The 16,520-nt window shown below is 36.5% G+C and overlaps 1 protein-coding gene across 13 annotated transcripts in view; it reads right to left on the bottom strand.

Moving 5' to 3' along the window:
* Positions 1–16,520, bottom strand: part of LRRC7 (leucine rich repeat containing 7) — a 571,260-nt gene that overhangs the window by 339,274 nt on the left and 215,466 nt on the right. For all 13 annotated transcript variants that reach the window (XR_010153504.1, XR_010153506.1, XR_010153505.1 and 10 more), the window contains one exon: positions 7,036–7,153. Coding sequence is in view for 10 of the 13 variants with exons in the window: in XM_063800431.1 (XP_063656501.1) it covers positions 7,036–7,153 (118 nt within the window). In the remaining 3 variants the exon portion in view is untranslated. The remainder of the gene's footprint in view (positions 1–7,035; positions 7,154–16,520) is intronic.

The following is a 16,520-nucleotide window of genomic DNA, read 5'->3' on the forward strand; positions in this document are numbered from 1 at the left end:
GACAAGCCACAAATTGGGAGACAATATTTGTAGCCCACATAACCAAAAAAAAAAAAAAAAAAAACAAAAACTAGCATTCAGAGTATATAAATCTTTCAAGTCACCAAAAACCTAAAAGACAAGCATTCAAAATTAAAATGAACCCAAAGAGACAACTGTAAAGAAAGAGACTCTAAACTAGCCAACAAAAACAAAAAAAGAAAAAAAATGCCAACTTCATTAGTGATTAGGGAAATACAAAGTATGAAGCTACTCTTATATAGCCATCTGATTGGCCAACAATTAATATATTTAGTAACCCTATGTGTGACACAGATATGGGGCAATGGGGACATTGGTAATTTTCTGGTATAACTAACACCAAAGACAAATCTTAGAAAATATAGAATGAAAAACTTGAAGAATAATATATACAATGTGGTAGCACTTCACTGAAATTTTAAAGACATTAAATCTGAGAGGGAGGAAGTGGGAAGGGATTGAGATGAGCATTTACAAGTTTCTCTAACCTTTTATTTACTAATAAAACCCCTAAAGTATGAAATCTATAATAAACATTAACACTTTAATTTCCATGATGGGTACATTGGTGTCTCATGTTATTATCTTCATGCTTAAAATGTTAAAATAGTTTAAAAATTAAAGGTGCATAAATATTTTAATGTAACTATCAAGCATTTTAAATACAATATTAAGTGTTAGGATAGAAAATACACAGGGTGTATTAGTACAGAGGGGAGACCCTTGACTTAATTTAGTCAGGTCAGAGGCCACGTGGAAACAATAACAACTGAATTGAGGTTTGAATAATAAGTATGATTGAACCAGGTAAAAAGAGGTGTAAAAAATGATTTAGTCAGAGGAAAGAGGAAATAATGTAAATAGAGTCACCAAGATTCACTATTTGAGGAAGCTCTTCAGTATCTAGGCCATAAAGTTAAAAAATGCAAATCAGCCAGGCGCGGTGGCTCATGCCTGTAATCCCAGCACTTTGGGAGGCCGAGGAGGGCAGATTACAAGGTCAGGAGTTCGAGACCAGCCTGACCAACATGGTGAAATCCCATCTCTACTAAAAATACAAAAATTAGCTGGGCGTGTTGACAGGTGCCTGTAATCCCAGCTACTTAGGAGGCTGAGGCAGGAGAATCTCTTGAACCTGAGAGGCAGAGGTTGCAGTGAGCCAAGATCATGCCATTGCACTCCAGCCTGGGTGACAGAGCAAGACTCCGTCTCAAAAAACAAACAAACAAAAAAAAAAACAAAGTGCAAATCATGCGTGGTGGGATTGGCAGATGGAATGTAGGAGTTAATAGAGGTCAATTGCGGGTACTTTTAATTCTGTGTTAGGAACTCTACATTCTACCCTAGTTCAAATGACATATCTTATATTGGAGAGTAATGCAGTCATATTAGCAATTATGAAAGAGTGCTAAAGCTATTTGGTGGAGAATGGATTTGGTAATTGTGGTGGCAATAATGGAGATGAGACCAGTTAGGAGGCTATCAAGTAATCTAGGAAAGAGATATGGGACTAGTTTATGAATGTAACAATGGGAACAGTAAGAAGGAAAAAGACCTGCCATATATTTAGGAGGTAAATTTGGCAGGAGTTGAAGACTGAATGGATATGGAAGTTGAAGAAGAGAATGAATTTTTGCTTTGGAAACCTGAGTAGATCATAGTAACATTAACAGAGAACTGGACAATGGAGGAAAAAAGCAGGTTGGAGAGAATGATGAATTTGGGTTTCAATACTTTACATTGGGAGTGTTTGTGGAATAAATATAGTGATGCCCAAAATGAAGTTTGTTATTCTAGTCTGAAGCTCAGGGGAAAGGCCAAAGCTTGATATGAGGTAGTCATTATTCTAAGGAACAAAACCATTAAATATATTATTACATGGCACGTTAGAGCTGACTTTAGTGGCTACTCATTACTTCTCAGAGTGTCATTTCTATCTTTTCCAGCACTCGGTTAAAACAATTGGATGGGGACCTTATCCTATGTTGGGTCCCTAATGTAATTATATACATTATATAATACACATTATATATTTTTAAAAGAATGTCTCTACATAATTCTTATTTACCTGCCAAACATTTGATGAATGCCTACCATGTATACTGGGTATTGTGCTAGTAGTTCCAAACAGAGAAATAAATGAGATAGCTCCTAATCTCAAGGGTCTCACAATCTAGTCAAATATATAGAAATTAAATTAAAAAGTGAAATAAGTTCAAAACAAAAACATATACAATGTAAAAAAGTATCACAGAGGAAGAAGGAATTAATTCTCCTTATGTATACAGTGTCAGGGAAGTTTCCTAGAGTAAATGACATCTGAAATGTCTGTTTTTTTTGTTGTTGTTTTTTGTTTTTTTTTGAGATGGAGTTTCACTCTTGTTGCCCAGGCTGGAGTGCAATGGTACAATCTCGGCTCACCGCAACCTCCGCCTCCTAGGTTCAAGCGATTCTCCTGCCTCAGCCTCCCGAGTAGATGGGATTATAGGCGTGTGCCACCATGCCTGGCTAATTTTTCTTCTTGTTGTATTTTTAGTAGAGGCAGGGCTTCTTCATGTTGGCTAGGCTGGTCTCGAACTCTCGACCTCAGGTGATCCGCCCGCCTCGGCCTCCCAAAGTACTGGGATTACAGGCGTGAGCCACTGCGCCTGACTGAAATGTCTTTTTAAAGGTGAAGAGGACTCTGTCTGGTTGATGGGGTACAGCAGTAGGGAGGAAGGGGTATTTTGGGTAGAGAAGATAAGAAGATAATATGATTCCTTGTGTCACAAGCAACCAGCTTGATGCATTTGGAAATTACAATCTGGTACTACCTGAGCATGAAATGGAAGAGAGATGACCAGCTGGAGTTGTGGTTAGAATCATGTCCTTTGTAGGGACATGGATGAAACTGGAAACCATCATTCTCAGCAAACTATCGCAAGGACAGAAAACCAAACACTGCATGTTCTCACTCCTAGGTGGGAATTGAACAATGAGAACACATGGACACAGGAAGGGGAACATCACACACCAGGGACTGTTGTGGGGTGGGGGGAGGGGGGAGGGGGGAGGGATAGCATTGGGAAATATACCTAATGCTAAATGATGAGTTAACGGGTGCAGCACACCAACATGGCACATGCATACATATGAAACAAAACCTGCATGTTGTGCACATGTACCCTAAAACTTAAAGTATAATAATAATAAAATAAAATAAAATAAAATAAAAGAGAAAGAATACATTTAGGAAAAACAAAATAAGAAAAAAACAAAAAAAAACAAAAAAAATCTGTTTACTCAAATTGTGCAGATATCTTTCTGTACACAATAGTTCACTTATCTAAAGGTTTTAATATAAAATAGTATTTTTGAATTATAGAGAGGAAAAACGGTGGATCAGGATGACAGGCAGTAGAATTGGACATGAAAAATAAAGGTAGGAGGCCACATCAACAATCAAGATCAGATTGAATCTTGACCTTAGAGTGAATTAATTTCTTTAAGGGGTCACTCATCTAATTTAAGCACATTTTAGGTAATTTTAACCTAGATTGACTAATATTTGAATGAGTCTCTGTTTCGAAATAGTCTATTATGTCCTGTCCCTAAATACCAATACTGCTTGTATTCTCTCAGGTCTTGCCTCTTTTTCAGCAGGGCTATTCCAACCTTGTCAACTGTGATTCTGACACTGCAGTTGTTTTTTGCTATCTACTGTTTCTTCACTTGACAGATTCCCAAAGGATGTATTATGTTCCTTAAGTAACTGTCTAGTTTTCTGTCACAGAATCAGTGATAGCTTTTTTTTTTTTTTTGAGACGGTGTCTTGCTCTGTCGTCCAGGCTAGAGTGCAGTGGCGTGATCTCACTGCAACCTCCGCCTCCCAGGTTCAAGCAATTCTCCTGCCTCAACCTCCTGAGTAGCTGGGATTAGAGGCATATGCCACCACATCCAGCTAATTTTTATATTTTTAGTCAAGACGGGGTTTCACCATGTTGGCCTGGCTGGTCTCAAACTCCTGACCTCACGATCCCCTGGCCCGGGCCTCTCAAAGTGCTGGGATTACAGGCATGAGTCACCACGCCAGGCAGTGACAGCTTTCTTAGGTATGGCTTTCTGAAATGGCTGATGTGATGAAATCTTTTACTGTTTGTGTAAGTTCTAGCAATGGCTGCTATCATTATACTCATCAAGCCCATAGTACTATACTAGTATTGCAGAGTGGTTCGCCATCTTTTGCATGACTTTTTGCATAAATATTTCCAGAAAATACAGAATCATAAGCATAGCTAAAAGCCCCGAACTAATAGTTGCAAAAACTTCTAAGGATGCTTACAGATACTTCTGAGTTGAAAAAATATAACCTGTGGTTCACCTTCTAAGAGCAAACATTTCTTGATGTAAGAGAGCCATCAGAAACTTTTACATGCTCACAAAAATGTCAAATTATTTAGGAGTTTCATGTTTATATTGGGTGACAAATTATTTTCAGATCTTCTTTAAAAATAAGGTAGATTTTTCTTTACTTGGAATATCCAGCTAATCCTGCCTGAAAATCGAAGAATGTGATAATTGTCCATATACTATTTCTCAGAAATTATAACAAAAATACAATTTGAAGTGTGAATGTATATAAATAAAGAGGTAGTAGTAATTGTTTTATTGTACAGAAATACAAATATATACAAATAGGTAAATCTATTCTCAAAGCATGGTAGCCCTAAGGTCATCTTTCCATGGGTCAAAACCTAGTTGTTCTTCTCTTTACACATCTGTGTATGGTACTTTTAGAATTGTCTTGCTGAAAACCCTCTAAGTGGCAAGTCAAGTTGGTGTAGCAAGAGGTCTGTGTCCCCTGTTTATGTTCTAATTGTCTCTTTCAGATGAAATCCTCTCTTTATTCAGATTTCATGGAAATCTTCAGGAAACATGTTTTACTTGAACTCTTCCTGAAAACCTTCTAAGTGGCAAGTCAAGTTGGTGTAGAAAGAGGTGTGTGTCCCCTGTTTATGTTCTGATTGTCTCCTTCAGATGAAATACTCTCTTTATTCAGTTGCTACAGTGTTTCATGAAAATCTTCAGGGAACATCTTTTACTTGAACTCTTCCCTAATAATACAGCAGTCTTAATTAATCCACCATTGTCTAAGAATTTATCATTGTAACATGTGCTTTATAATTAGGTACTTCATTGTATAGTATTTTATAATTTTCACTGATTATTTGAGAGTGTCACTCTTATCCACAGTGATTCTATTAACTTCTCAATTACTCTCAAAGACTTGAATTAAGAAAATCACTAGCACTTCACACTGGTAAATTTCAACAAGTTTTCCATGTTTTGAAACAATCATTCATTCATGAATTCATTGAATAGATATTTACTGGGCTCCTAAAATGTGACACACGCTGTTTTAGGCAATGGAAATATAGCAGTAAACAAAAGAAAAACAAAAAACTCAGGGCATCACTGAATTTTAATTCTAGTAAGGAGATTCCAGACAATAGATAAATAATTTAAATACACAGTGGGTCAGTTTCTCATGTAAGAAAAAAAAAGAGTAAAATGTGCTTCTATTGAATAATAATATCAGTATCTTATTTTTAAATAGGGTGGTCTGGGAATGCTTGGTTGACAGTACATTTAAGAAAAGGCCTGAAGGTGATAAGGAAATGAGCATTGCAGATATTTGTGGAGGAGAGTTCTGGTCAAATGAACAGAGACAAGGCTACTGAGATATTGTCATGGAGCTCTAAAGGCACCAAATTTCTCACGAAAGTTATATTTACATGTGACCAAGATATTTTTCTGATGGCCTTTCACAAAACAGATCCTTATTTCCCAGGATGTCAAGCCAATCTTATCTAGCTTCTTTTGGTCCTATCTGGTTATCACTTCTTAGGAAAACCCTCCCTAACTACAAAGATTGGATTGCGTCCTTCTCTAGGCATGCCCTTCATGTTGAATGCATCTTCACACAAAATTGCTTATTTAATCATCTACAATTACTTGTTTAATGGGCAACCCACTTGAACGTAAACTTCAGAAGGGCAGGGTCTGTTTTGTTCATGCCTGCATTCCTGTCTCCTCGGCACTAAATATAACCAAATAAATAACCAAAGCACTACTTGTGCTGATATGGTGCACACACGGAAGTTTAACTGACTATCTTAATGATGAAGGGGTCCTATTTTATATCCTCATTGTACCTACACATAACCCTTTTTGACCGATCCTTGCTAATAAAAGGGAGAGCTGAGTTCATTTGGAAAGAAATGAAGATTTAATGAATGAACAAGGATGCAAGAAACTTTCTGAAGCTCTAAGTCACTCCCATAAATACTCAGGAGAAAACATAATCAACCTGAATATCAACATCAGCATCATCATCAACAAAAACACCAGATATACAAGTCTGTCCAGAAATACAACAAAAACCACTAAATTCCTATTATTTATTAGGCATTGCTCTAGATGTTTGGGACACATTAGTGACCAAAACAAAGAAAAATTCTTCCTGTTATGAATTGGAGTTTACATTCTCAGTTAGGAGAAAATATACCATAACCATAGGAAATAGGTAAAGTATACAATATTGTGAGGATGGTTAGTGCTAGGGGAAAAAACTGAAGCCCAGTAAGGGAAATTAAGAGTATATTTTCAAATAGGGTGAACAGGTAGGCCTTGTTATGCAGGTGATATTTGACACATGTTGAGAAAAAATGTTACTCTGAGAATGAGAGAGGTCAGCTTTGTGAGGGCAGTAAACTATTCTAGAAAAGATTAGATCACATGTCTGAATGCAGAGGGAAACAAGACTTGAACGAGTCAAGCACATTAGTAAGAGGAGGAGAGACAGGACGTCTGTCTTGGACTTAAAATTTAGGATTTAACTTTACAAGAGCATTAAACTACAGTTGCAGCAAAATCAAAGAAAAAGTTATTTTAGATTATTTGCTAAGAGAAGATATTAAAGCACATTTTCAGTTAAAAAATTCCAGGTATTTTATGATGAGAGAAAAATCTTACCATTTTTACTGATGTCGAGTTCTTTAAGATTAACTAAACTAGCAATAGTGGTTGGCAGATTTGAAAGGTCGTTATCAGGAATACTTAGTTTTCGTAGAGCTTGACAGTTGAACAATTGCTGTAATAGAAAATAATCATTAATTAGATCTCAATTTGGTTAAATTCATTCATAAACGCAGTAACAAAATTAAAGTCACCATGTTTATATACGTAGTAGTAAAAGAGCCAGTTATAAAAGTCTCACTTTCCTCCATACTCATCTTCTCAATTGTTTCTGAATGGCTTCACGTTCTATTCCCATGTTAGTGCCTCTATTTTTGGCTACCCAGACTCAAACCCAAGATATTCTATTTTGCCCCTTCTTTTACCACTCACATTCAATTTACCACTGAATCCCCCACTGACTGCTTTTTCTTTTAAGTAACTTCTGGAGTTGTCCCTTCTTTTCTATTCTGACAGCTACCAGGATTACCTCAGTTCTCTTTTTCTGTGACCACATTAGATTTCATGAGGTATTATTTTAATGTAATCACATTGAACAGTTGTTTATCGAATGTGCAAAAACTGCAATAAACTGGAATACTTGAGTTCACATTTCTTTTGTGCTCCGTCCCCCAACTGCTTCATAAATATTTGGTGCATGAGACATTTAACCTCTGATATTTGGTGAAAAAAATCACTCGTAATTGCTTCATTTCTGCCATCAGTCCAAAGTATTAGGTGGGAACGAGCCAAGTGTTAAAGTAATAGCTGTGAAATCCAGCATGCTTATATTCACTGGTTGAGGTAGATGCTTCTTTAAAATGTGAATTATTGAGCTTTACCCAAATAGGTCCCATAAGGGGGTCAACAATCTGCATTTTTAGCAAGCACACCAGTGATCTGGAAACTTTGATATAGGTGTTTGCGGTATCATATTTTGAGAAACAATAAATTAGATGGTTTAGCTCTGTCCAATTCATCTTGACTCCTGCCAGATATGAACATCTGGGACAGAATTTTTGATTCATTTCTGGAAGAATTATCTTAATGAGATCTTTTCTGTTTGACATTTCTAATTCTGTTTTGCTGAATTTCCACAGATGAAGTCTGGTATCCATGACTATGAAACTGGCCTACAGTACATTTAACTACCATTTGTTCTCCCATGTAATTCATTATTTATAGGCAAAAACAATGTAGCACATGGTCGTTATGTCTTAACTCATTAGCCTTTAAAAAATAAATCGGGCTGGTTGTTACTTAATATGAAATATGCAGTTTCTTACTTTGGGTCATGTTTGGTGCCTTACAAAGACTATTCGTAACACTTCATGTAGTGTAGAATTAATTGTCAATATCTTAGATATAAATGTTGCCATTTCTTTGTATGGAACCTCAAAAAGAGAACTCAGATGCATACTTTGATGGACAGTTTCTACTATTAATTTTCCTTCTAAATAAATAGGAAAACAGATGCCTACACTCCTGGTATAAGTTAATTTATACTTATTCCAGTCTCTATCATTCTGTTACAACTATTACATCTATATCTTCATACAGTGTGGTCAGTTACAGATTCATAGATTTAAAAAAAGCAATTGTCTTATGACTGATTTTGGTAAGATTTACTAACAACTCTCTAGTCTGATCACTATTATATAACCATTTCAAGCCATGTTCAGGCTAATGATTTTCAAAACACAATTTGTTTGTTTTATAAATTTTTCTCATCATCCCAACTAAATTCTGAAGTGGGCTCAAGAATTAATAGTCCCAGTATTCTTTTTCAACTTTAAATGAAGTCACATCAGAAAGAAAAGACACAGAAACTTCTGAACAGCCTGTAACAAAAGAATCCAAGATATCCTTGGTGGAGAAGCTAAGAATATGGTATGTGGAATCAGATTGAAGTGTGTTCAACCTCCACCCATCTATTTACTAGCTGTGCAATCTTGGGCAAGTTACGTAATATCTTTGAACTCATCAGTTTCCTTGCCTATAAAATGAGAACAATACATTACCTAACTTGAAGAGTTGTTGAGAGTGTTATTTGAGTTAATAGATTCATCAGTTCTAAGTCACACATATTTTCACATATTAACATCTTTGATATTTGGAATGCACCCTGCAGTCAGGAGTAAGTTATGATTTTTAAGGAGTCTTTTTTTCTTCCTTAATGGTACTACAATATTGATGTGTCTTATAATCAATGGCCTTGAATATTTGATGAAATAAGGTACTTGTGAAAATGTAAGACGTTGTTTGTCACACAGTAAAGCATGAAAACTGTAAGCCTTTATTAATATTTATGTACCAGATACAGAGGCACACCTATATAATAATTTATTTTTTACTTTTTAGATGATGGAGGCAGGAATCATGGCTGATCCATCTTGGTATCAACCTGTTTCTTCTTTCTATACACCAAAGTGACTGGTACAGTGTCTTGTACATAGTATATACTGAAGAAATATTTTTGAAATTCTGCATAGATAATTAAAAGGGAAGTAAAGAGAGTGCTATATTCCAGCTAAGAGTGGTAGTTCACTGGATTGGGAACTTCAATAGGTAAACAGTCTCAGTGGAATCTAAGTTTCAAATATAAAACAGTGAACTTCTTTATATAACTATGAAGAATACAAATTGGCAAAGAAATTAAAAAGGCATTTTAACAGCTCTTTCAAGATTCAAAAGCTTTGAATTAAAATGAGGAATGATTATAAAATACCTGTAATTCTTCAATATAGTAGAACATGACAAATATAATTGATAGCTATTATAATTAGAGTAAAACTGTTAGTGGTCATGGTAAACTCAATGATTCTCAAAGACTTGAATTGAATTAAAGGCATGGTTATCCTGTCTTCATTTGCTAATGGTATTTCACATTTCAAAAACAATAAAATTGTTTCGAGTCTTAAAATATTTGGGTACTAAAGTGTTCTTTTTTCTTGGGCTAAAGGAAGCAATTTAACTCTGAAGAAATTGGTTTGAGAAGACTATACAATATAAATTACTGACACCAAAGTAAACATTTAGAACTGAAACACAGCAGTTAGATGTCTTCTCTGAGAGCTGACAAAAAGAAAAAAGCCTCAAAAGTTGAAAATAAAAATACATTTGGAGCTAAAAATGTATATTCCAAAATATTTCATTCCTTCATTCATTCGTTCATGAAAAACCATTTATTGATACTTGCTACAAGCTAGACACTATGCTAAGTGCAGGGGAAACAACTATACTTGAACCCAGATTCTTTATACTTTAATATTCAGACATTAATATATTTTCATATTCAGGCATTAATGTGCTTTATTATTCAGATGTTTTAAGTTTTAATTAATTTAATTGAAATTTATGTTGGGGTAAATATCAGTTGTAATGAAAATGCACAGGTAGGATATCTGTACCAGATTTTACTGTTGATGGTGCTGGAGTTGATTTATGGAAGTATCTCTAAGAAAGGTGTGAAAAAATGGACATGAGAGAGCAATCAGAAGATAGCCAGATGAAGGCTAAAGAGGCAATAATGTCACACCTTTGTTGAAACATCTAAAGATAATCTCAACTCAAAGAATATGTAGCTCAAGCTAGTTTCAGATATTTGCTTGACAACATGAGGAGACTTGAATCTTGGAGTGAATGGTATGAGCCTACAACATCTATACGCATCTAAAATATATTTATTGAATATCTATTATGTGCTATGATTTGTCTTCAGCACTAAAGATAAAGGTATGAGAAGAAATCAACTTCTGTTTCAGAAGTATGGTGAACTAAATATTTAAAGAGTAATCTTTTGGTACAGCAAAACTAAACACCCTCACACTCACTCACTGCTTTATTGTATAAAATGAGCTCTGATTGTAATTTGAGGCAATTATTTGAATTCCAGAATAACAAGAAAAATAACACATAGACTTACATGAGTCTGGATTTAGCTTTTGTTCTGGGGGAGTCTGTTGGTCCTTGATGGGTTAAGCCTGAGTTACAGATATTGCAAGTGGAAGGATAGAAGACTGCTTGGAGTCTGAACAGAGTGGGAGATTGGCTTAGAGACCACCCCCAGTGAGTGAACTAGAAAAAAACTGGGTCTGCAAAGGGATTTAGCAGGGGATACATGTATTTCTCAGCCTTGGCTTTGAGTGAAGAGTGAAAAACGAAGAAAAGAAGGAAGGGAGGAAGGAAGGAGGAAAGAAGGAAGGAAGGCAGGCAGGAAGGATGGAGGGAGGGGGAAGAAGGAATAAAGAAAAGAAAAAGAATGAAGAACGGGAGTGACAATGTTTGGCTGTGTCCCCACCCAAATCTCATCCTGTGGCTCCCACAATTCTCACATATTGTGGGAGGGACCTGGTGGGAGGTAATTGAATCATGGGGGCAAGTCTTTTAAGTTGGCTGCAGAAATTTGCATAAATAATGAGGAGCTGAAAGTTAGTCAACAAAGCAATGGGGAAAGTGTCTTCAGGGCATGTCGGAGACCTTTGCGGCAGCCTCTTCCACCACAGGCCCAGGGCCCCGTCCTATGTGCAGAAAGGGGCCAACATAGAGCTCAGGCCATGGCTTCAGAGGGTGCAAGCCCCAAGCCTTGGCAGCTTCCACTTGGTGTTGAGCCTGCAAGTACACAGAAGTCCAAAATTGGGGTTTGTGAACCTCTGAGTAGATTTCAGAAGATGTATGGAAATGCCTGGATACCCAGGCAGACGTTTGCTGCAGGGGCAGGGCCCTCATGGAGAATCTCTGCGAGGGCAGTGCAGAGGGGAAATGTGGGGTCGGAGCTCCCACACAGAGTCCCTCCTTGGGCACCCCCTAGTGGAGCTGTGAGAAGAGGGCCACCATCCCCCAGACCCCAGAATGGTAGGTCCACTGAGAGCTTGCACCGTGTGCCTGGAAAAGCTGCAGACGCTCAATGACAGCCCATGAAAGCAGCTGGGAGGGGGGCTGTACCCTGCGAGGCCACAAGTGCAGAGCTGCCCAAGGCTGTGGGAGCCCACCTCTTGCAACAGCGTGACCTGGATGTGAGACATGGAGTCAAAGGAGATCATTTTGGAGCTTTAAGATTTTGGACTTGCATGGGGCCTGTGGCCCCTTTGTTTTGGCCAATTTCTTCTATTTGGAATGGCTGTATTTACCCAGTGCCTGTACTCCCATTGTATCTAGGAAGTAACTAACTTGCTTTTGATTTTACAGGCCCATAGCTGGAAGGGACTTGTCTTGTCTCAGATGAGACTTTGTACTGTGGACTTTTGAGTTAATGCTGAAATGAGTTAAGACTTTGAGGGACTGTTGGGGAGGCATGATTGGTTTTGAAATGTGAGTACGTAAGATCTGGGAGAGTACAGGGGCAGAATGATATGGTTTGGCTGTATCCCCACCCAAATCTCATCTTGTAGCTCCCATAATTCCCACGTGTTGTTAGAGGGACCCAGTGGGAGGTAATTAAATCATAGTCTTTCCTGTGTTGTTTTTGTGATTGAATAAATCTCACAAGATCTGATGGTTTTAAAAAGGGGAGTTTCCCTGCACAAGCTCTTCTCTTGTCTGCCAGCATGTGAGATGTGCCTTTTACCTTCCACCATGATCGTGAGGACTCCCCAGCCACGTAGAACCATAAGTCCAACAAACCTCTTTCTTTTGTAAATTGCCCAGTCATGGGTATGTCTTTATCAGCAGTATGAAAATAGACAAATACAGGGAGGAAGGGAAAGAAGAAAAAATAAGAGGGATGAAAAAGAAGAAAAAAAGGAAAGGAAGGGAAAGAATGGAGGACAGAAAGGAATAGCAAAGGAATGAAGGGAGAGAGGGAAGGAAAGAAAGAAGGAAGAAAAAATAATAAAAAGACAGAGAGAGAGAGAGAAAAAAGTCTTCTAGGAATTGCCAACCACAAGACTGACCTCTCTTATGTTAGAGACTGGAATTCACAGTATTTATGGGGCTTCTTTAAACCCACTTGAGAGTTATAAGTGGTCCTGTGTTAGTATTGCCCCAAGTGCCAGGTAGAAGCATTCAAGTCTCCTCTAAAGAACTCAACTTTAAATTTGGGCCTTTGTCTCACAGATAACACTGCAAAAAACATAGCATCATTTAAAAAAAAATCACTAAATATATAATAAAATAATTGACTTGAGTGAGATGTTACAGAAAAACAAAGAATCAAGCCTGCAAATGGTGGATATAATGGAATTATGAAACTTAAAATGTAAAATAAATGCACTTAATATGTTTAAAGAAATAAAAGTAGGATTTAAAAGACTGCTTAAATGACATGGAGGACACGGTAAGAAGGTCTTTTTGGAATTTTGGGAAACTGTAGAAAATAAAATGAGTGAAGTAGTGGAGGAATTTCAGAATTGTTGGAAGGCACTCGTATTCGGATTATTATTATATTATATTACAAACATTTTCAGATTTTTTCATTGTTTGGGAGGAAGGCAAAGATACTGATTAACTTTAGATCAAAGTTAAATATTCAAGTTAAGTTAAAGTGGTATGTTTACATTTCTAGAATAACAAATTAAAAAATAGAAATAAAGTGTATGATTTCTAGTTGATAGAGACAAAATAAATGGAATGAGATAAAGAAGTGGAAAAGACTTTGATAAATATAATGAAAAAAGACTCAGAAGGAGAAACACAGATAAAAATACAGAATAGAGTGAAATACATTAATACAAATGCATCAATGATTGCCTTCAGTAAAAATGGATTAATTTCTCCAATTAAGAAACAGACTGTCAGAGTGGATTAAAATTAAAAACAAGCAATCTCTATGTTGTTTAACAGTGGTGCACTCAAAACTTGATGCAAAGTTGTAAAACTGTCAAAATTAACTAAAAGAAAGTTTACATAGCAATACTGATTTAAGGCAAAATACATTACTAGAGAGAGAGTGATCATATAATGACAATCACTTCAGTTTACCAGGAATGTATAACAATTATAAATGTACCTAGTATAGTAGCATTAATATATTTAAAGGAACATTTGATGGATCTTCAAGGAGATATTATAAAACTGTTATCATAGCAGGATATTTAACACATTTTTCAATAATTGACTAAAAAACAGACAAAAATACAAAAAGCTATAGAAGAACTAATGGCTACAATTAATGAGCTTGTTCTACAGGACACATATAGAACACTGAGCTCAATTACTACACAGTATTTTTTAAAAATGCATATAAAAATTTACAGTTGATCATGTGCTAGACATAAAGGAAGTCTCAACAAACACCAGAGAATTTGTAACAAAAAGACCACTTTCTTGGTCAATAATGCAATTAAGTTAAAAATTTGTAACTAAAAAATAACTTTAAAAACATTTATATTGTGTTCTACATTTACAAACTAAAATTTAATAACTCATGCACCAAAGAATAAATGATAATGGAGATTACAAAACAATTAAATAATAAAATGTTACATAATAGAAATGCCACGATATAGCCAGAATCATAGGTAGTAAATGTGTAGCCTTAAATGCTTACATTAGAGAAGACAAAAGGCTGAAAATGAATGAGTTAAGCATGCGACTTAAGAAAATTAACAACAAAAGGTAACAGAATAAACCCAAAGGATGTAGAAGGGAGACAACAGTTAAGAAAGGAGCCCTTCACAACAATCTATGGAACAAGGAGGACACAGGAACTGAAGCAAGCATCAAACTGTGAGCTCCTCAAGGAGAGGAACCATGTCTTTTGTGAGTCATTGTATTTATTTTATTATTGTTTGTGTCTTTTAAAATGTCTTATTGTGAAATACACAGACCCAAGAGCGTATGTAATATGTATTTTTTAACTATAATAAAACTAAGACCCATATTTCTCAATCCAGTTGAAGAAAGTTCACCTATGCTCCTCTCTATCATATCCCTTTGTCTTCTACCCACCACCACTGAGAGGCAACCAATTTCTTGAATTTTATTTTACTAATTCCCTCGCTTCTGTTTATGCTTTTACAACAGGTTTAATAATCTTAAAATTATATATTGTTTGGATTTGTGTGTTTATCTTTATATGGATGGAGTAATACTGTATATTTCCACCTGCAACTTTCCTTTTTCATTTGATATTATGTTATTAATAGTATTCAAAGTTAATGTATAAAATGTATTCATTCACTTTCACTGCTTTATGTTTCATATAACACGACTTTCTTATATGTTCTATTGTTCATGGCTTTTGGGCTCTTTCTCATTTTTTTCTAACATGAGCAATGCTGCTAAGAATATTTTAATATACATCTGCTAGTGCACATACACAAAAGTTGAAGAATAAAATTATTCATTTTTCTTCTAAATGTTTTAATGCTTCGATTTGACCTATCTGAAATTTATTTTTGAGAATGATGTGAAGTAAGGATTTATTCTTTTCCCCTTATAGATGACCAGTTATTCCAGCATCTTTTTTTTTTTTTTTTTTTTTGAGATGGGGAGTCTAGCTCTGTCGTCCAGGCTGGAGTGCAGTGGCGTGATCTCGGCTCACTGCAACCTCCTCCTCCCAGGTTCAAGCAATTCTCCAGCCTCAGCCTCCCGGGTAGCTGGGATTACAGACGCTCGCCACCACACCTGGCTAATTTTTTGTATTTTTAGTAGAGACAGGGTTCCGCCATGTTGCTGCTCTTGAACTCCTGACCTCAGGTGATCTGCCTGCCTCGGCCTCCCAAAGTGCTGGGATTACAGTTGTGAGCCACTGCGCCCGGCCTCCAGGATCATTTTTTAAAACTTCATTATTTCTCCACTGGTTTGCAAGACAACCTTTTTGTATATCCGATTTCCACTTAAGTGTGGGTTAGTTTCTGGACTTTCTATTTCTAGCCTACTGGTCTATTTGTCTATCCCTCTCTCACTCTAGCTGGGTCACCAGAATTCTATGACTTCGATTTGTGCTTTTCTTAAAAAATGGGAAAGAAATATGAGAGAATGCCAGGAGAAGGAAGAAACACTTCAACCATGTTTACAGAGAGGGGTTGTTTTCTGAGTAGAAGGTGGGGATGGGGAGGTAGGGAAGATTGGAAGGTGCAGAAAAGCCCAAGAGGCTGTACATGAAAGAAAGGCTCAGAAGCATATTCAGAATGGCAACAACAACAAAAAGCAAGTGGCTGTATTGTAAGCTGTGTGGAGAGGAATGAAAAATGTGGGTTTTAGTCAGAATGTAAAAGGCTGTAAGTGTCTGAGCTTTATCCTGTAGGAAGTGTTTGGATGGTCATTTTTCACAATTTTGAGTTAACCTTTTAGTTGCTATCTCCAGAAAAATGTTTATGAGAACACACATATGCACATGTGCATGCATCCACCCACACAAATACACACATTTGCAACCAATTTCAGGGAACTTGCAAACCACCTGAAGCCCAGGCATGGATCTGTTGGCTAGGTTAATGGCCACTGAGAAAGGAAGTGATGGCATGTTCCTTCTAAAAAAGCAAATATGATTAGGTCCATCTCCTCCTCATAATTTTTCAGTAGTTGTCTGCTGTCTTCAGGACAGTCCAAATTCCTTAATG

The sequence above is a fragment of the Pan troglodytes genome, chromosome 1 (genome assembly GCF_028858775.2).
Source record: "Pan troglodytes isolate AG18354 chromosome 1, NHGRI_mPanTro3-v2.0_pri, whole genome shotgun sequence".
Taxonomy (NCBI): Eukaryota; Metazoa; Chordata; class Mammalia; order Primates; family Hominidae; genus Pan; species Pan troglodytes.